Source organism: Zeus faber, assembly GCF_960531495.2.
Source record: "Zeus faber genome assembly, chromosome: 19".
Taxonomy (NCBI): Eukaryota; Metazoa; Chordata; class Actinopteri; order Zeiformes; family Zeidae; genus Zeus; species Zeus faber.
The window spans coordinates 19438556-19460990 of record NC_137206.1 but is presented as its reverse complement, the minus strand read 5'-3'; the positions used below and the strand labels follow the sequence as shown (position 1 = coordinate 19460990).

The following is a 22435-nucleotide window of genomic DNA, read 5'->3' as shown; positions in this document are numbered from 1 at the left end:
ACTAGTGCGCTTCTTGAATTGAACCTTTGTCATTATTATAGTGTTTATTGTTAATATTAGTGTTGGAATCGTGGTTGCTCTGTGGTAAATGTACCGTAAACGATCGTAGGGTTCTGTGGTTACAGTAACTCCCTAGACGACAGTGATGTTTGCGGGTGTGGTAAACATTTCCATGGTAACAGCGAGCTCCACCAATCAGAGACGTTGCTGCTGCACTTTAGGATTGTGGGTAGTGTAGTACTTCTCCATGACATCCCGAATAAAACCTGTTTTTCTTAAAACAAGGTTGATATCATATGGACGTGTGGCTCCTACAGGAGCATAAACCATCCTTTCACAATCTAATAGCTCGTGGTGAGTTTACCTTGGGGGGTTACAACATTATGGTTAATAATCAAAATCCTCCATTCAGAATATCAACGGGATTTTCACTTCCGGAAACTCACCGCTGAGCTCTATTGGAAAGGAAAAAGGAGGACTAGAACCTGTGGCAGCTGCGCCTCAACCATCATGACAACATTACTCGCCCTGCTTGCATTAAGTGAGACCTCAAATTGGTCTTGCCTCGGGCCTCCAAACCTCTAGGACCGCCCCTGCATACACGGAGGCTGCTGGGTCGGCTTTGATCAATGGACTGTTTCTGACTCAAGTACGGTGAGAGAGAGGGTCATGTTTGGGGCGGAGAGGATGGAGACATAGGTAACCAGGGGAAATAGCATTGATTCTACTGACTTTGATGTGAGACAGCTGTACATTATGGTCTCTGGGATCCCTCTATATACAGTGTATTAATTTATTTTTCCATTTTTGGTTGAAACGGGTTGAGGAGACCTGAACCCTGTCAAGGGCTTTGGTTTATTTTTGTTGTCTTTTTAAAACTGTAGTATTCCCTAAGAAATGTTGTAAAAAAATTATCGACTGTTGTTTTGACGTATGATATAAGGTTATTTAGTTACACTTTAGGGCGCTTATAAAGAAAAGTAAATATAAAAAAATATCCATATAAAAAAATATGGATATACATATAAAAAATAAATAAATAAATATATATATATATATATTATATATATATATATATATATATATATACACACACATATTTATACATATAGAGATATAGATAGACAAAAAAATACACACACACATATATATTAAATATCAGAAATGGTGGTGTTAATCATGACTCTGTACATGTTGCTGTTCCTCCACAGTGTTTGAAATTGACAGAAGGCAGCCTGAAATGTCACGGTGGGTGAATGTGGGGCTGAGTGAGTGGGCGTGGAGCAGAAATGGATGCCGCCGCCAGCAGGATAACTGGAGGGCAGGCCGCCGCGGTCACGCTTAAATGTTAGGGCTTCGTGCTTCCATTATCGCTTTGTTTCCTGAGCCAATATCGACCCTTGACCCTCAGAGACAGAGCGAGGAGCGACCGGAGGATGGGGGAACGACGGCCCGCTTACTGGTGTCAAACTGAGTTTTAGAAATCAGCCTACGCATTCCACATTATACCTGAAACAATTTTCCTGGCGACCGCTCACATTATTCGATCTTCAATATTGACTCTATTTCAGGTCTTGGGAAATTAAAACAAAATGGTGAGAAACCTCCGTTAAAATGACAATTCAATGAATAAAAAAAAAATCTCTAACTTCCTATAGAAGGTTTATCTGCGACTGTGATATACAGTTGGTTTGATACCACGACAAAACATACTGAATGTAAGTCGCTTTGGACAAAAGCATAAACTGAATGACATCATCTAACATCATGTAGAATGATGTCCTAACTACTGTGATGAGGATGTCGCAAAGAATCGAAATGATCTGTGTGTGATGGTGTTATTTAATCGCTATCTGTAGGCTAATAAAAGTGTGTGGGCCAACATGAAGAGTTTCAAATTAGAAACATGCGTGCGTAAGCATCTTAAAGCGCCCTGTAATTATGCCCTTCAGTCTAATTAAAGGGGGTTGCCATAGGAACAGAAGCAAATCTCGGTTTAACCAGACGAACGGGGCGTTTCGTTAATTTTTTGAACTCTTAACACATTCTGATGGAGCAATTTAAACTCCGAGTGAGGAGGCAAGCACCTCACCGGAAATAAAGGGTTCAATCTCCCTGGCTGCCCCCACGTGTGAAGTACCAGTGTGTTCTGGAAGGAAGTGCATGATTAAAACATGAGACGCTGTGAAAAATTAATATCTTCGATATAAAGAGCAGCAGGCTGCACCTTCCCACACGTTGCCGCTCTGTCTTAATCTCAGATGTGATGCCGAGTGATGTGAGTGTTTCATTATTTCATTAGACGCTAAAGAGCGAGGGTTTCCAAAAGGGGGTTCCCAGAGGCTAGGGACCCGTACCAGACTGTAGGCTCTGGCCGAGGACACTAACACACACACACACACACACACACACACACACACACACACCAAAATGAATTAAATAACATAAAACATGAGAAAATTGTATTCAATTGAATGGTTAAAAATAACAAAAAATTAATAAAAATATATAATATTTATCTTCAAGATTCAAGATTCAAGATTCAAGATTTTTTATTTGTCACATACATATACATACTTTCATACATATATGCAGTGAAATGTAATGCAACGCACCCGGTGATAGCACACAGTATGTCCTAGGAAAAAAATAAAAGTAAAAAATTCCTTTCTAATAGACCGACTAACTGACTCCTAAAACGTAATACAGTAAGTTGAATACTTATAGAATAAGATAAAAATATATAGAATAAAATACAATAAAAATAAAATGAAAATAAAATGAAATAAAACGGAACCAACCTTCAACCTTGCTGACAAAAGATCAAAGCAAAAATCCAATCTCAAATTAAAAATAAAACAATCCGTTAATAACAAATAAATACAGTTAACAAACCAAAAAAAATGTGGGTTTTTTTGAGGACTCTTTCATGCCCCCTTAGGAGCAGCAGATCTGTTTGGGAACCCCTGTGGTACAGTAGGCCAGTAAGTCATTCTCTACCTTTTCACATTTTAATGGCCCTCAATTTGATACGCATGAGGCGTATCTAATTCGGAGATTTGATAAGATTTTGTCTCTGGAGCCCGAACTCAGAGGATTTATACCATTCAGTGTAATTTAGTCCAAACTTCCACACCTGTCTATCCTGTCTTTATGGAGAAAACAGTGAGAACAAAATCATAAAAAAAAAACAGTCCTTATTGGTAATTACCTAATGGTGCTAAAAAGGTGAAGTTGAACTATTAATAATTTTCACTGTGGATCCCCTGGAACCTCTCGAAGGACCCCTGGGGGGGTCCCTGGACCCCACGTTGAGAACCTCCCACTCGTGCACCTGCATCCAGAACATACAGTCTATACACATGTGCATGGAAACATTTAGAAACACACACACACACCCACACACACACACACACACACACGCGCGCACGCACGCACACACACGCCTTGGGCGGTGACTCACAGCCAGATAGTGATCGGCTCTGACTCACCACCCGCCACTCGCTTCCCCATTCTTCACGCTAACGTCGCTCTCAGGTGGTGTCAGCTGTCGGGGCCCACCTGCCGCCGCCGTTTACCTTCCACTACGCAAACAAGCTCCTCTTCCGGCGTCACGGCCGTGTTGTCTTTGCTGTGAAACACTGACATCACCACCACGCTGCGTCTTCCCACGCCAGCTGGGCCCGAGTGGAACCTTGACGCCGATTGCCGCTCCCTCCGTTCAATCACCATAATTATGCAGATGGATCGTTAAAGCCGGCGACCGATTGCCGATCACATCAATTCAGACGGCGTTTTAAGGACTCATGTAACACGGCCGCTGATTGAAGAGACATTTAAAAGGCGCATCAGCAGCAAGTGCTCTGCTCTACCTCTGCAATGGTTTAAAGGGGAATTCCACCCTTTTTCCGCCATCAAAATGACAAAAACTAGACCCCTACAGTCGTGAGGTGGTAGAACTAATTCCTATCGGCTTCTCTGTCGCCACAGGCAAGGTGAAGCTACGACAGTAAAGCCAGGTGTTTTCACGTGTGTCTCTTAGTGTCTACCTTGTTTGCCTCGAAAAGCCTAAACAAGCGTAAGTTTCATCTTTCCGGTAGACTTGAGATTGTCCACTCATCTCTATGGGGCTCTCAGGGGGCCGTGGCCAAAGAGCGGTGGTACGTCGCAGCCCAAGCATCTCAAATCGCCTGATTGTCCTGTTCTCAGAAACAGAGAGGTGTAGGGATCGGTTCCATGGACCACAGAACAACTCGGGGGGGTTTAGTGTTGGGGTTTCATTTTTTGGAGGGTTCCATTAAAAATATATATTTTTTCTGAATATTTGTTGTATTCCCCTTTTAAGTCCCTGTAAAGCAAAAATAAATGTGTTCAGAGTTGGTCACACCACAGAAAAATGTGTTATTAACCGCCCTGTCAAATTTGAATGATCACCAAAAAAATCACCAAGTATATAAAATTAGGTTTCAAAATCACAAAAATATAGGCGCTGACTGATGTTTCTGCAGGTGGGTTCTCCATGCGTAATGCGTAATGCACCCGTCTCTCGCTCCCTCTGCATGTTTCTGGCGAGTGCTCGACCTTCTCCGTGGGTGCTCGAGCCCGGAAACACCCACAATATCCCCGCCAAGACTTGGCATGAGTACACCGTCTCACTGAAGACGCCTTTTACTCCAGGTGGGTTTTTTTTAACCAAAACAGCGTTTTATCCCAAACTCCGGGCTGTTAACTAAGCTTATTTCAACGCTGGCGCTCCGACTCCAACCTGGTGTTTATATAGTGTTGGGGGAGGGGCCGCACATAGTATGACCGCTCCACGTCATCGGGTCACGATTTAGCCCCACCCAAAAAATCCGGACCACAAAAATGGGGAGAAACAGTTTAACGGTCTAACACCACAATTCAGTAGGACACTGTTCAGTCTTCTCACACGTTTTCACCAAATACCTCCTAACATGTGTAATGTGTTTGGAACCAAATCACAAAATTCACTTTACAGGGACAAGATCAATTCTGCAGGGAAGACGAAATGCTACCCGCAACACACACACACACACACACACACACACACACACACACACACACACACACACACACACACACACACACACACACACACACACACACACACACACACACACCTCAGCTGTTTGTTGGGTGTATTATTAGACCGGAACATGTAGGTCATGTTTTTCACTGCGTAGATCTAAATCAGAGAAAGGGGGGTAAAAAGATAAATAAATATGATCAAGTCAAGTCTTCATGTTCTTTTGTTTTGAACATAAAATTATATATGATAAAATGTATTTCATATGAATCATCTTTTTCTGTCACGCATGAAAACTATAATGCTCATTTATGGCTAAGACATTATCTGAAGAAATGCCTCCCTCCCTCTCTCTCTCTCTCTCTCTCTCTCTCTCTCTCTCTCTCTCTCTCTCTCTCTCTCTCTCTCTCTCTCTCTCTCTCTCTCTCTCTCTCTCTCTCTCTCTCTCTCTCTCTCTCTCTCTCTCTCTCTCTCTCTCTCTCTCTCTCTCTCTCTCTCTCTCTCTCTCTCTCTTCCCACCCCCCCCGAGAGCTCTCCTCTGGTAAATAATTCCACTTCCATGTTTGACTGTATCTTCCTTCTCCAGCGTTCGCTCTCCGTAATCCCTCTTCCCTGTGTCCTCTGACGCTTAATTTCCTGCCACGCTGCTGACGCTGAGAAACTGCAACAAACAAAAATGAAACACCCCGTGTTCCATTGAGTAAAGCGGTGGCAGCGATGGCCCTGCTGGAAAATAGAGGTAGAGGGTACGTTTGACTGATTGAAGGGGCTCTACAAGCCCTAAGTGTAAGTGCTGCAGCCGTGTGTGGCAGTGCTGGCAATTTGATGGCGCTCAATCAGGGGTTTTATCCATCAACTTATCCATCAACAGTGGACGCGAACGCTCCGCTAAGAAAATCACCGACGTCAACGAATATGGTACAACATGTCTTCTTCGTGTTCTCTTGTTGAAGGTTTAGTGGAGCTGAACCGCCGGCGCTGACGCTAATTACATTTTCGTTGGCGAACTGGTACCGTGTGGCAGCATTTCGAGCCACAAATTGAAGTGGTTCTGATCATTGAGCTTTTCGCGGGACAAATTAGATACAGGAGATGCATGGGTAGATGAATAGATGGATGGAGAGAGGAGATGGATGGGTTCCCATTCGGACTCATTCATCAGGTCAAATTAAGACTAGTCATAACTGAAAAATTAGAAGCAGCTAAAGTAGTCAATTAGACAGACAGACACATAGATAGACAGACAGATAGACAGACAGACAGACAGACAGACAGACAGACAGATGACAGACAGACAGACAGACAGACAGACAGATATTGTGGCGTTACAGCAGCTTGTATCAAGAAATAAACCTTAAAATGAACAAAAGGGATTCAATGAAAATGAGAAATAAACATAAAAACTGACTAAAATAGAAATGGAACAAATCTGCAATATACAATAAATTGAATGATTAACAAAAACATTTAGGAAAATTGTCAATATGCAATAAAAAAACTAAAAATTACAAATACCCTCTGATCCATATATTCAAGATCAAGAGATATACACAGTTTATATATATATACACAGTATATATATATATACACAGTATATATATATATATATATATATATATATATATATAGATGGCAGGTAAAGTGAATAACATTGATTATCGCGTTCCAATGGCACCTGTCAAGGGGTGGGATATATTAGGCAACAAGTGAACAGTCAGTTCTTGAAGTTGATGTGTTGGAAGCAGGAAAAATAGACAAGCATAAGGATCTGAATGACTTTAACAAGGGACAAATTGGGATGGCTAGACGACTGGGTCAGAGCATCTCCAAAACAGCAGGTCTTTTGGGGTGTTCCTGGTATGCAGTGGTTAGTACCTACCAAAAGTGGTCCAAGGAAGGACAACCGGTGAACCGGCGACAGGGTCATGGGCGCCCATGGAGTCATTGATGAGTGTGGGGAGTGAAGTCCAATCCATTTGGTCCGATCCCACAGAAGAGCTACTGAAGCACAAATTGCTGAAAAAGTTAATGCTGCTATGATAGAAAGGTGTCAGAACACACAGTGCATCACAGCTTGCTGTGTATGAGGCTGTGTAGCCGCAGACCAGTCAGAGTGTCCATGCTGACCCCTGTCCACCACTGAAAGCTCCTTCAATGGACACGTGAGCATCAGAACTGGACCATGGAGCAATGGAAGAAGGTGGCCTGGTCTGATGAATCATGTTTTCTTCTACATCATGTGGATGGTCGGGGTTAGGGTCTGATCAGATGTAGCATCTGTGGGTGGATGTGCTGGAACAACAACCCAGTCCATGGGGGCCCCACCTCACAACTTACGGGACTTAAAGGATCTCCTGCTAATGTCTTGGTGCCAGATACCACAGGACACCTTCAGAGGTCTTGTGGAGTCCATGCCTCCACGGATCAGAGCTGATTTGGCAGCACGAGGGGGAGCTTCACAATATTTGATTCTGTTTAAATGTTGTGGCGGATCTGTATGTGTGTGTGTGTGTGTGTGTGTATGTATGTATATATATATATATATATATATATATATATATATATATATATACACATACATACATACATACATACATACATACATATATATATACACATACATACATACATACATACATACATATATATATACACACACACACACACACACACACACACATATATATAAAATATATTTTTTGTTAGTCTCCTTTCATGATGCATTCATGTACATTAGCGCATCTACATCCACATACCCTTCATCACACACACACACACACACACACACACACACACACACACACACACACACACACACACCTTAGTGTGTTTGCCTCCAAGTGTGTGATTGTATGTTCAGGGGCGAGGAAGGGGAGGAGGAAGGAGGCCACGTCACCGCGGGTCCACCGTGGACGAAATGAGGTTAATTTGGGGAGACAGTCGGCTGGCAGGTCAAGGCTGCGACGCAGGCGTCACAGTGAATCTGTCAGCGTGGATGCAGAGGAACAGCAGGAGATCCACAAGTCACACTTTACTGCCAAAATAACAGAACAGAACCCAAAATCAAGACAATGGCTCCGGCAAAAAACAAACAGAAAAGTAAATAAAAATCACACCCTCATCCATTAGCAATAACAATTACACAGTAAATCCAGGCTATTTAGATGTGTTTATCTGGTTATACACGAGTGCAGCAGAAAATGATCCCCCTCAAAAATCCCCTTAATATCCATTTTTTCCAAAAAGCAAATGAGTCATTTATGAAGGCTATTACAGTATGAATATCTTCAAACGTGTGGGTTTTCATTCATTAATGTGTGATGCAGTAATTCGAACAAAGCTCCAGTTCCACTTTCCTCCGCTGACCCACTTTGTCGACTCGCTATGCGGCGGCGGTCGGTTGGTTCTGATTGAAATTTTGTTTTTCTGCATAAAGATGAAAGCAGCGAGGAGGATGTGGGACGGGTCGGGGCCGACACGCAGGGAAGCAGCAACACGACTGATTGTTTCTTGTGTGGAGTTTCTCAACACTGGTTCCCGACGCGGGGCCTGGGGACCCGAGGGGGTCCTTTGAGACGTTCCAGGGGGTCCCCGGCAAAATGATGGATCGTAAAAACTTCACTCTTCCTTCACTGATTTTATCCTAGTTTCGCCGTTGTCTCCCTTGGACTAAAATCACACATAACAAAATTTTGAAATGTGAAATGTAGAAAGAAGATCAAGCCTATTTCGACGGGATTCCCCCGCGAGGTGGAATTCATGGTTAGTGCACTTAACGAGAGAAGGATCGGCTTCTCTTGGGACGGCAGCATCAGCAGATGGGTGAAGCCTGGACACCAGCGGGGCGATTTGGACGGAACAGAACAGCGCGTGCCGCCCGGTAGCATGGATGCTAACACGAATGCTAATTCAATCCCCTCGCGGAGAGGAAGTCGGGCCTCGGAACGCAGCGCCGTGCGCTCACTTAACCTCCCCATCGCGTCCACTCCGCAGAGGAAGCGCTCTCCGGTTTACTTCAAATACAGAGTTTCGTGTTGAATAAAGAGTACCATGCACAATCTCCCGATCCGCCTGCTTGGTTCCCTGCAAGCGCGAGTCTCAAGTGCTCAGAACGACTGCAGGAGATGGAGCTTGGCGGTGAATGAATTCAGGCGCCTGTGCGCGTGCGAAGGATGCAACTGTGCTTCATGCGGTGGCGGTCCGACGTGTAGGAAGCCTCTTATGGCTATCTCTATCCACTGGCTCCGAGATGCGCACGTGCCTGGCGCTCACATGCAAGAGGCTCAGAAACAACTCCAAAGATACGCGATCGCTATATCCGCGACGGGGGTGGTGGCAGGTAATTGCATTAAGACGGGAAATTAACGGGAAAATACAGATACAATGTGTATTTGCACACTGCACAGATGGCCATTTTGATGAGTTCTGGCTCTGTCATTCTGGCTCCCCATGTACGTCTGTAATGCGGCAGGGAAATTTGACTATTTCAACGAACATTTCTACGCTCTGCGTCACTCACGAGAGCCTCCATTATGGGATGTCGGTCCTGCCCTTTGGTAAACCGCCCGTGTTGCTGTGACATAACGTGCAGCGCTGCACATGCACGCTGCCCAGAGGGGGAGAAGGAAAAAGGGAAAAACGCAGATTTGCACGGAAAAAGAGGCCGAGCGGTTCTCAGGAATCGTTCTCCCTTCCATCCATGCGCCCATTGCCTTCCCTTTGTCTCCCCCTCCATCTCCCTCTCTCGGGGGTCTTTGCGGGCTCGGGCGTGGGCCACAGGGCCGCTGCGGCTCTGGAGTTTGGCCTCTAACCGGGTGAAGACGAGCCGAAGTGACAAATGGATTTAGCCGCGTCACACTGTCCCCTGAGACTCTCAAGAGTCTGAAAGGAAGGCTTTTTCTTCTTCTTTTTTTACTTCATTTCCAGTCTCCTCCGAACATCCAGCTGCTGCTGCTGCTGCTGCTTCTTTATTTTTTGCCTCCAGCTACCGCTTCAAACATGGGCATCCATGGCTATTTTTAATTGTGGGACTAAATGTATCGGAACACGCACAAGCTGAGGAAAGGGTTTTTACATTCAAAAACCATGTCTACACGGCAGTGCTGCAATTATTGCTGGTGAGGTTGTAATTTGATTTGATTGGATTCGATTAGAATGCATCAATCCCCCAAAGAAAGCGGCAAGGCTGCTGCAGCGAGGGCGCTAGCGAATACATGCAGGAGATATGAAACATGCACTATCCAATCACTCAACAGTCCAGGCACCAAGGACCAGAAAGTATAAAAATGAGACCAAATAAAAATAAAAATCTCATGCATAATGCGATTAAAATCCGTGAAATCCGGCATCACGTGGGCATGCAAAAATATGCTGAAGTATTGTATATTTTATGTAAGGCATGGAATGGAGTCATTATTCTAAACAACTGAATTGATCGTCCATCATAATAGCATCGTTGTGATCATTATTATTGAATGGCTTGAATTACTTGCATGGGTTTTATTGATTTTTTTTTTTTATGGATCTTATTATTTTAAGACCATATAAGCCACAGCACATCACACAATAGTAAGACATTTTAAACAGACCAAATCAATTTTATATGACACACTAGGCTGTGAGCATCCAGATGAAATCCAAAGACTCTCAATGGAGGATAAAGACAGAAAGACTCCAGCCTCCTCCCATCCCCTCTCAAACACAGGAGCACCCTGGTGGTAAATAATTGAAGTATGTGGCTTCTCTTCTACATCGGGCCTTGTCGCTCCAAGGAGATGATGTGTCGTTCTGGTTGAAAGCCAAAACACTTTTGGTTTATTATTGCATTTGTGCATTATTTCATGAAGGGAGCGGATCAGCAGTAGACGCAGCTGCATCCCTCGATTTAAGATGTTAAATCAGACATCACATGCAGGTGCACTTATATTTTTACCCAGATGAGTCGTACATCTGACTTCTCTCGACTAGATTGTTTTCACCATCACTTCATCTTTTTGTCCAATTCAGATCCTTCCGCAAATCCTAATTTATAAGAGGCGCGAAGTGCTGCATCGCCCGGTAAAAACTTGAACGCACCATCACCTCTCTAGGCGCTCCACACTCATGCAGAACACAGAGTCCGCACAGCTCCTTGATAAGAAACCAAGCAGGACATCAAGCAATGGTCAAAATCAAGCCTGCTCATTTTGGGAGAGCGTCTTGAGGCGATGGGAGCAGCTTGGGTTCTCTGCTGCCCCCTGCTGTCCAAAAGCGCGAACTACACAAGCCACTCTTCGAACAGAAACCATTTATTCAAAGCCCCCAATACAATGTGATCACTGTGCCTCTCACTTTATATTTGATTACATTCATAAAGAGACGTTTCAAGTTTACATGACTTAAATCAATAAAGATCACAAGAATAAAATGAGAAACTTTGCAACTTGCCCATCTTACAGTCCATTAAAAAAAAACATACATATTTTTTGGGAGAAGCAGCATCATTTCACGGAAAGGCATGGAGGTTTCTGAACAAGCTGTGAAACGTGTGAAACATGTTTCATGCTCCGCTGAGTGTACTGCAGACGGACTAATCTACCCCGGAAGCCAGTAATGGTTAAGACTAATCAAAAGATTGCCTCTTAAATTAATCACTAGGCCGGCACACAGAAAAGTAAAGGCTGGAGTGGTGATTGTAAGTGTTTGAGTTAAATGCCTGAGATCACACAATCAGAGATATTACTGGCTAAGTATCTTAATCCCTGTGGGCAAATGTATGGGGATAAAGGGAATTGCCCCTTTAAAGTGCAACATAGAGCTATAGGCTAAGGCTTTCTATAGCGAATAACCATAGATGTGGCAAGTATATTGTATTGTTGTTGGGTACCACTTGAAATAAAATAAAAATCACATCTAATGATCACTTAAAAAAATCCCATATACATTTAAACCCATAGTACCCAGAGATTTAAAAAAAAAAAAGGTGACTGACAGAACCGTACAATCCATCTATCTGTCTATAAAAAGCATCGTCTATTTCCTTCAGTGCTAAATTATTTATATGACGACGGCTACTGTTACAGCGGAAATTGATCCAAAAAGAGACATTTTGACCAGGAATAGTCGGTTTCACAAAACCCATTGAATACATTCATATCGTACTAAATAATGTACTGTGTACTAAATCAGACTCAAAAAAATTAATTGAGATGTGCAATTTAGCATGCAGCATTGGCAAAGTAATTTAAATAAAACTCCCATAAAATATAAATAAAATGCTTCCAGTGTCGCTAACTTCGACAGTTATAACATCTTCTTTCCACTACAGTATATTGCAGCTGCACATTTAAGCCCCGTTTCCTCTGATGCATATCAGTTCCAGTGGAGTTTTACCTCACACTCCCACAGCAGCAGCAGCAGCTTATTCTCCTGGAGCAGATTTCTCCAACAGACCTTCGCCTAAACGCCCGGATCCCGAAGGTGTCTTTCCTCTACGCCGTCGCTCCTCTGAGCCTCCGGCGTCACGTGGCCTTCGGACGTCGGGGCTCAAAGCGTCTCCTTCGGGGTCATCCCCGAAGGAGACGTGAGGTCCCATCGGGTCTCTGTGGCCTTCCTCGGCTTCCTGAACACCTTCCTCCTCCTCCTCCTCCTCCACTGGAGATGAAGGCACAAGTTGACCGGTAGATGTTATATCTGTCAAATTAAAGAGTTTTAATGAGTACCTGAATTGAATAGCAGCACAACAAATACGTTTCCTCGGGTTGAATTAGTTCTACTCACCCAGGTTAGACTCATTGGGAGGAACGTCTCCACGGTTATCGAGCCTGGAGCCGCTGCTCATGTCAATGGTGGAAACCAGCTCGGACAAATCAGGGGTCTTTTCTACGCTGATGTTGGAGATATCTGATGTTCATGGAGAGGAAAAAATACTATTTGGCAAAAAGTAAGTAACTGTTTCCTCAAAATAAAAAAAAATAAAAAAAGAGTCTCACGCACTGTATGAACTTGCAATTAAATTGCGTATTAATTGATTTTAATGAGTAAAGCGTTGTTTCGGACAAAGGCCTTTCATCAGGTATAATGGAAGTTCAGCCTGTGGGAGTGTTATAGCTATTGTGCCAGTTAGTACTTATTGTGCATAATCTCTGAGTGCGTTGCAATGTCATTTCACTACATATATGTATGATCGTATGTAAATGTGTGTGACAAATAAACATCTTCAATCTTGAGTGTATTTTTGTTGAGTATTCTCAGGGCTTCCAGTTCATCCCCTACACACCTGTACCTCAAGATAGGTGACAGAATCTTGTTTTGTTTTTTATTTTCTCAGTAACTGTTTCCTATAAACTGATGAAAAGGATCTGCGTTGATAAAACTCTTAAGAAGACACGTCACACTCCCCGTGTTACTCTTGGTACCTGGGTCCGCAGCAGACCGGGCGGAAGGGCTCGGCCGCGGCTCATTGACGCGGTTCTCTCTTTGGTCCGGGTCCGTCTCATTTTCAAAGCAGATGTTCGACACGGCAACGGACGGGGGCTGAAAACGAAGCGACGCCACGATAAGCCCCCACAATCTGAGCAGGAAACACCCGACGGCAAGAGGAAAAGATGAACCTTCTAAGATATGCACCTCACTGTGGTCTCTGGGATGGAGGTGTCGGGTCTCGGCGCACTGGGGAACGCTCTCGTTTTGGGGGTTTGGCTGAAGCTGGCGAGCAGGGATCCTGTGCAAGTATCCGTAACCGATACCACAACCCAAGCTGAAGCAGGAAAAAATATACACAAATAAATACACTCGGTGTCTTTATAAATATAGATATGCAGTCTGTGGATATAAGTGGTCCTCTTTCCACCTCTGGGAGAAAGATGTATTAATGTTCATTCTGGGGGGACGCCCTACCTCCCCTCTCCCCCCCAGGCTCCATTGGGCGTCACCACCACCTCCCTGCACTGGTCGGTGTGCGTGCTGTAAACCAACAGCTTCAGAGGTTTCCCCTCATTGGCTTCAATCAGAGAAAAGAAATCCTCTGACTGCATGGGTTACACAAAGCAAACGCATACGGTAAATAAATAACGACACGTCGACAAAAAGCGGCCGGTGAGACAATAACCAGGAACACCTACATCTTGCAAGACCTGGTCGGCTCCCACGATGAAGTCGTGATGCGCCTGCAGACCCGCCAGCGCCGCAGGGGAGTGTGCGTCCACGTCCTCGCGGGGGGAAGGAGGAGGAAAACACAACTCTGGGTTTCACGGAATATTTACTTAATCGGGATGTACGCAAGAGATGGAACAACAAACGTCGATTTGTTATTCTCTTTCGACGGGGCGCGAAAAAAAGACGTCCTTCAAATCCCATGCAAAAGGACATGACAGTATTTATTGTGAATTATTCGAGTTGATCGGTAAATGACTGTATTTATTATAGATTTCAACTTCGGGAACTGGTTTGCATGTTATGTATGGATGACTAACCAGGACGTGCCAGACATTCTCGTTGGCTCCGTCGAAGCTGCAGAAGCGGACGCTGGCCCCCAGGAGGCCCTGGCCGCCCCACATGTTGGTGGGCACAACCTCCAGCTCCCTCACACGCTGCGTTTTGATGTTGTGCACCTCCAGTTTGACCGGTTTCTCCATATTCGCTTTGAGCAGGTCTCTGAGCAAGTCACTCTCTTTATTCTGGAAGGAAAGGGAGAAAGGAGGAACATCAAGTCACAGGACGAGTGGAATTTGACGGAATAAATCCCTGTAGGAATTAGGAATATACTCACGAGTCGGGTGTTTCCTATTGAAAGAATGAAGTCAAAGTAAGGCTCCAGGCCCGCCCTGTGAGCAGGAGAGTTCTCCTGGATCTGAAACGACACCAAACCCCCTCAGTCAATTTATTTCTCATCAATGTGGAATTCCATTCTGAGAGAGGCGCCGCCATGTGGCGGAATTTGGCATTGCAGTGGGCAAAACAAAACGAGAGACTCGACTTTATTCATCCCGGGAAGGAAATTGTGACGTACACAGCAGCACACGTCAATCAACGTAACAAATAGGAAAAATAGCAATACATGATAAACCTAAAAATGTACTAAAAAAATAAACAATATATTGCACTCTACAAAATAAAACGACATTCCAACTAAAACAAATGTTAAAAACATGACAAAATAAAAAGTACACTTAGAGGTTAAAGGAAATGCTTATAGGTTTGCATGCCTATAGTATATGAAATAAAATCTGAGCCTGTACTATGTGTGCCAGGGTGGAAAAGTAAATTGTTATAATAATAATAACAATAATCATCACAACAAAGAAGAAGAAAAATCTTTAACTGTCACGCAACACACCACATGCATACACACACACACACACACACACACACACACACACACACACACACACACACACACACACGCTTTGGATGGTGGCCGGTGAAATGAGGCCTCTGCATTTGACCCGTCCCGGCTTGACCTTCCTCCGGGGGGGGGGGGGGGCAGCATTCGTCGACGGGCCCGGGGACCTGGTAACAAGTGTCCATCGCTGGTCAGACGATGATATGTGCATGTTTTTGGGTGGGGGTCCTTACTGATGGTAGGTGGAGGAAACCCCAATGTGAGGACACGCAAACCCCACACAGAAAGGCTCCTATTTGGGAGCCTGCGGGGAGCACGGTGCCAACAGCGCCCCAGCTATTTCATAGCTGCACAACTAATAATAGAGGCATATACCTCATGCATAGTTAAAATGTGAAAGGGGTTAATGGGTCATCGTGTGTCGTCAACTATTTATTATTGATCGGGGTTTTTTTTCCTGGATGTGAGCCAAGTGCCACCTCATCGTCATATAGCCTAGCTTACGCCACACACCCCAGTCCTCGGGTTGTCGCCCGGAGTTGTGGCAAAAATCAAGTTGGAATACGACGACGAATAGTGTTCCCCGCCAGATCCGCGCTTCGCCGTAGCGATGGCGCAGCGGGTCACTCGGACGTGGACGGAGCTCCCGCGCGGCGAGCGCCAAGCCCCGGTAACTAGCGCCGTACCCCGTGCACGTGATAGCCACCGGTGTCTCCGCCGTCCAGCAGGAAGGAGCTCTGCGGCGAACCCATGGCGCCGGAGTCACTGCCCAGCGGCCCTCACGACGTGTGCCACCCAGGAAGAAGCGCTCATCCGAGGCTGAAGCGGGGGGAGAAACGGGCTTTACGTTCGCCTCCTTCCGCTAATAGGCAGGGGGCGGCTCTGACAGGCGGCTGCCGTTCGCCGCGCCCAGGCCAGACTGGTAAATAGAGATGGACGACGGAACGATTCGGTAACACGCCCCTCACACGCAAACACCAGCCCGTCCGCGCACACGCGCGCGTGGAGAAAGCTTTTCGCGAGTATGGCGACACGACACACGACGTCAAAAACGAGTGTCCAACGACGGGGGAGGCGACGCTGGCGCGGACCGATCGACGGGGGCCATTGTCGATTAGTCTTCCTTAATGTTTACACGGTGGTTGCCTAGCAACCGGGGACGTGGCTCTGAGTCCGACTCGTTTGGTGGGATCGTGTTTAGAGGAGAGATTAAAGGCTGTGTAACTACCATACTCTGGTTAAACTGTCCCTACCGCTAAGTAATTATTATTAAAAAAAAATAATAATAATAATCCCTTTCTTCTTTTCTTCAAGCAGACCGGGGTTGAATTTACTCCAAGACTATTTGGGTTTTTTCACTTTATGCTTTACTCCAAAATGTCCATGTGTCAGGATCATGGAGCTGATCTGGTTGTAAGGGGATGGAACCACAGGCCCTGAAAGCTACTTTCACCCCAGCTTCCACTGTATTCATTCTGTTCTTGCAAATACTATTGTGCATTTCAAAATGTGTTGTTATCGTTCAGGTATTTGGCCTTCATTTATACATTGTTGTGCAGAAATGTGACAACTATTGGAATTCTGCAAGCATTCATGATTGAGATGAATAAAGTGTGTGTCGCTGTTCTGTGGGAAGTTTTATTCTTATCGCATAGAAACATCACCTGTCAAGCAACCAAGAGGGCAAATAAAAAATAAAAAAACTTTTCATGTTGGCCTTGCTTCGTACCCAAAGCACCTGTTTTTCCCACCAATGAATGATAAAAACGATAAAAAAAAGACAAATCTCTAACTGAGAACTGAGAAATAGTGGATTTGTAATTCTAATTTAAAACATGTAATAGTAAGTGTTTTAAGATCAATTTAAAGAAAAATATGGATTTAAATATCGATTTGTGGATTTAAAGCATGAGCGTAAACCTGATTCCTTATATTTAAACAAGTGTCTTGTGTGCTATTGCTACAAGATCAAACGACACCGCTAAATTGGCGGGTGTTCCTTGTGATAACGGGATGCTTACATAATCCTTGTGATAACCTGATGGTATAAAAAGTGAAAATCCACCAGTAGCTAGACCATTCTCCATGATGTTGCAGCTCTTGGCTTTCGTTTCATGCATCGGTAAGGAACCTGAATATTAGCTCTACATTCATTTTGTGGCCGTTCTTTTTTCTTATTTTACATTTAAGAATGCCTAAGCTGATTATGACCACTGTACCGTGTTGTGATTCTATCCGATCGAAAGGGTTGATCTGGGCCGGGGTGCCGTTCAACCACAACGTGCACAATGAGAGGGTCATAGGGGGTCACGACGCACAACCACACAGCTGGCAGTGGCAGGTAAACCTTGTGCACATTGCGCTGGAGTGTTTTTATCCATTCAACCAGTGCTTCTCTGCGTTCCTCTTCACGCTACTTAAAGAAATTCCAGCTAAATATTCAGCCCTGCATGTGCAAATCATGCTCAGACACACCCCAGAGTTGTCTTGCTTGTTTCTTTCCAACGTGTAAATGAAGCCATCTTTGTGGTCTATTTGAAAACTCTGAAAACCACCAAAATACCATATGCTCTCATCGGTCTGACTAGACTTTTCTCCTGTAGGTCTCTCTCCAACATAACACATATGACGATGGTCTGTACTACCACATCTGTGGGGGAACCCTGATCGGCAGCATGCACGTCATGACCGCCGCTCACTGTATTATCAGGTACAAATAGTAAAAGAAGGAAAAAAAAAAAAAAAACAACACAAAAACCAAACATACAAACCATAAATAAATAATCAAGGTAATCCAGCCCAGCATCCTCCTATTCTACACGGTCTAAGTGTCTCCCTGTCTCCGTGGGGTGCATTTTTTTCTGGGCAGCACGGAGGCCGCTCTGTTCCGCGTGGTGGTCGGGGAGCACGACCTCTACGAGTACAGCGGCAGAGAGCAGTTCATCCGTGTGGGAGAGATCGTCGTCAACCCCGACTGGAATGGAGATCTCGCCAAGGGGTGAAGGAGTCGCCTCTCTCATTCTATTCCTCTTCTAACAGTATGGGGAGGAAAGAGTCCCGCAGACGAGGGTTGCATCCAAACACGCTCTCACGGCTTGGAGATCTTTTTTTTTTTTTTTTGCCGTTTGTTTATGTGGTGTTTGGGGTTTAATGCATCGGTGGAAAGTAACTAAGTAAAAGTACTTTCTTGCTGTACTTCTCACACAGTGACATTACTTTAATTTGTGAAAAACGAATCTGGATTCATATATATATATATCAAAAGTATATCATAATATTTTTGGTAAATACTAATAGGGATATGTGTGAGAATAAAAAGATACAGTAGACACTTTATATTGTATTACAGACTCTATATGTTATATCCCGGCACAGGATTTGACAAGTATTTATTGTTTAAATACTTAAAGTACATTTAATAGCAAGTATTTATAAACTTTTACTTGGGTAGAAATACTAATGTGGTGCTTCTACTTGTTATTTTGTGTCTGAGGTATTTATACTTTAATAACTTCCTGTAAGTAAAAGTTCTGAGTACATGTCTTCCTCAAGTGAGAAACTGGACATTTCTTCTCTGTGATCTACAACGTTATTGTGCTGTTTTTCCTCTGAGTAGGGGAAAAGTAATTGACGGTCAATTTATTTGCGTATTAGGAACGACATTGCGTTGCTGAGGCTGGTGAAACCCGTGTACAACAATGGCTTTGTTACTGTCGCTGACCTGCCCTACCCTGGACAGACGCTGCCCAACGGATTCATCTGCTACATCACTGGCTGGGGGATGATGGGAAGTCAGTACACACACGCACGCACGCACGCACACACACACACACACGCACATGACCTCATGCGTCTCCCTCCCTGTACGTCCTCTGGTCCATGAACCTGGCGTTCCTCCCCAGTGGACGGCAGCGTTCCCGCTGTGCTGCAGGTCGCCCCCATCGCTGTGGTGGCGCACGCCATCTGCTCCCAGCCCGAATGGTGGGGAAGCGTGGCCCTGGAGACCATGGTCTGCGCCGGGGGGGACGGGACCGTCTCAGGCTGCCAGGTACCACTGCACTGCTTTATTGGAATTGAATACGAATGGAACTAGTGGTCGGAGGAAGTACTCAGAGGTTTTACATAAGTAAAGTACAAAATAGCCCGACAAAAAACACTATTAAAAAAGTGAACCGCATTGACATTTCTACTCAAGCAAAAGTGAATATGTATGTGCCCTTAAATGTACTTTAAGTATTAACAGTTAATTGTTAATTTAACTGACATTAGGAATTAAGGTGCAGTGTACTCAGTCTTTTGAGCTTTACTGCTTATTCTCTCCTGTTTCTCACCGTCCAGGGGGACTCTGGGGGCCCGCTGAACTGCTTCACCGATGGTGCCTGGAGGGTCCATGGGGTGGTGAGCTACGGCCCCTCTGGAAACTGCAACCAGGTCTTCAAACCCACCGTGTTCACCAGAGTATCCTCCTTCGAGGACTGGATATACCAGGTACGCAGATAGATGGATGGATGGATAGATAGATAGATGGATAGATAGATGGATAGATACTGTAGACAGACAGACAGACAGACAGACAGATAGACAGACAGATAGATAGAAAGATAGATACTGTAGACAGAGACAGAGACAGACAGACAGACATACAGCTAGATAGATAGATAGATAGATAGATAGATAGATAGATACTGTAGACAGACAGACAGACATACAGCTAGATAGATAGATAGATAGATAGATACTGTAGACAGACAGACAGACAGGCAGATAGATACATAGATACTGCAGACAGACAGACCGACAGACAGACAGACAGATAGATAGATACTGTTGACAGAAAGAGAGACAGACAGACAGATAGATACTGTAGACAGACAGACAGACAGACAGATGGATAGACAGATGGACAGACAGATAGATAGATAGATAGATAGATAGATAGATAGATAGATAGATAGATACTGTAGACAGACAGACAGACAGACAGACACATAGATAGAAAGATAGATAGATAGATAGATAGATAGGTACTGTAGACAGACAGACAGATAGACAGACAGATAGATAGAAAGATAGATACTGTAGACAGAGACAGAGACAGACAGACAGACATACAGCTAGATAGATAGATAGATAGATAGATAGATACTGTAGACAGACAGACAGGCAGATAGATACATAGATACTGCAGACAGACAGACAGACAGACAGACAGATAGATAGATACTGTTGACAGAAAGAGAGACAGACAGATAGATACTGTAGACAGACAGACAGACAGACAGATGGATAGACAGATGGACAGACAGATAGATAGATAGATAGATAGATAGATAGATAGATAGATAGATAGATAGATACTGTAGACAGACAGACAGACAGACAGACACATAGATAGAAAGATAGATAGATAGATAGATAGATAGATAGATAGATAGATACTGTAGACAGACAGACAGACAGACACATAGATAGAAAGATAGATAGATAGATAGATAGATAGATAGATAGATAGATAGATACTTTAGACAGACAGACAGACACATAGATAGAAAGATAGATAGATAGATAGATAGATAGATAGATAGATAGATACTTTAGACAGACAGACAGACAGACAGACAGACAGACAGGCATATAGATACATAGATACTGCAGACAGAGACAGATAGATAGATACTGTTGACAGGAAGAGAGACAGACAGACAGATAGATAGATACTGCAGACAGACAGATAGATAGATAGATAGACAGATACAGTTGACAGCCAGGCAGCCAGACAGATAGATAGCTATATAGAAAGATAGATACTGTAGACAGACAGACAGACAGACCGACAGATAGATAGATAGATACTGTAGACAGAGACAGACAGATAGATAGATACTGCAGACAGACAGATAGATAGATAGATAGATAGATACAGTTGACAGCCAGGCAGCCAGACAGATAGATAGCTAGATAGAAAGATAGATACTGTAGACAGAGACAGACAGACAGATAGATACTGTAGACAGACAGACAGACAGACCGACAGATAGATAGATAGATACTGTAGACAGACAGACAGACAGACCGACAGATAGATAGATAGATACTGTAGACAGAGACAGACAGACAGACAGATAGATAGCTAGATAGAAAGATAGATACTGTAGACAGACAGACAGACAGACCGACCGACAGATAGATAGATAGACACTGTAGACAGAGACAGACAGATAGATAGATACTGCAGACAGACAGATAGATAGATAGATAGATAGATAGATACAGTTGACAGCCAGGCAGCCAGACAGATAGATAGCTAGATAGAAAGATAGATACTGTAGACAGAGACAGACAGACAGATAGATACTGTAGACAGACAGACAGACAGACAGACAGATAGATAGATAGATAGATAAAGAGATAGATAGATACTGCAGACAGACAGACAGATAGATAGATAGACAGATAGATAGATAAATAGATACTGCAGACAGACAGAAGGATAGATAGATACTGTAGACAGACAGATAGACCGATAGACAGATAGATACCGTCGTTTTTGTTGTTTATTTCAGGTCGTCTGATCCGACTCCTTCGTTTGGATTTTTTTCAGGTTATGAACACGAAGTGACGCCCACCGGGATGAAACAACATATTTACAGAGGTCAAACACCTCAGAATAAAAAGCATTTTCCTCTCAGTCATTGAAACGACACAGCGCGTTTGCGTGCAGTTCTTGGTTCATCCACAGGGCGGAGGCAGTGCTTCAAATTTTAAATAAGCGGGTTTCCCCCCCCCCTTCGTCCGTCCACGGACACGTTCCACACATTCCTGCAGCTCCTCGCAGAATGTCAGGTATTCATTCCACACCAGAACCACGGCAGAGCCTGGAGTGGGCAGCACACCCAGATAATTACATTTCGTACTTCACTATATTTGACTGTATTCACTGGGTCAGATTGTTGTGAAAGCCAAATTTGAGACCTACCACATGAAAAAAAATAAAAATAAAATGTGTGTAGGTCTTTACATGAGAACTTGAAAGAACGCAGTTGTGCTTCTTTTGAAGACATGCACAC

General features: G+C 44.0%; 2 protein-coding genes across 2 annotated transcripts; one reads left to right on the top strand and one right to left on the bottom strand.

The window, feature by feature from the left end:
- Positions 1-11454: 11454 nt before the first annotated feature.
- LOC307245103 (Golgi reassembly-stacking protein 1-like) lies at positions 11455-16468 on the bottom strand. The gene is made up of 9 exons (XM_080020522.1): positions 16055-16468; positions 14796-14876; positions 14500-14703; positions 14149-14235; positions 13925-14055; positions 13655-13784; positions 13444-13561; positions 12806-12928; positions 11455-12718 (listed from the first exon to the last, which is right to left on the bottom strand). The coding sequence occupies exons 1-9, from the start codon at positions 16118-16120 to the stop codon at positions 12447-12449; spliced, it is 1212 nt and encodes a 403-aa protein (XP_079876648.1). The 5' UTR covers positions 16121-16468; the 3' UTR covers positions 11455-12446.
- Positions 16119-21987, top strand: LOC307245014 (chymotrypsin-like elastase family member 2A; the record flags this gene model as incomplete). The annotated part of the gene is made up of 8 exons (XM_080020425.1): positions 16119-16290; positions 17615-17709; positions 17972-18078; positions 18238-18366; positions 19023-19159; positions 19271-19416; positions 19707-19856; positions 21970-21987. The coding sequence occupies 8 exons, from the start codon at positions 16119-16121 to the stop codon at positions 21985-21987; spliced, it is 954 nt and encodes a 317-aa protein (XP_079876551.1).
- Between the last annotated feature and the right edge of the window lie 448 nt (positions 21988-22435).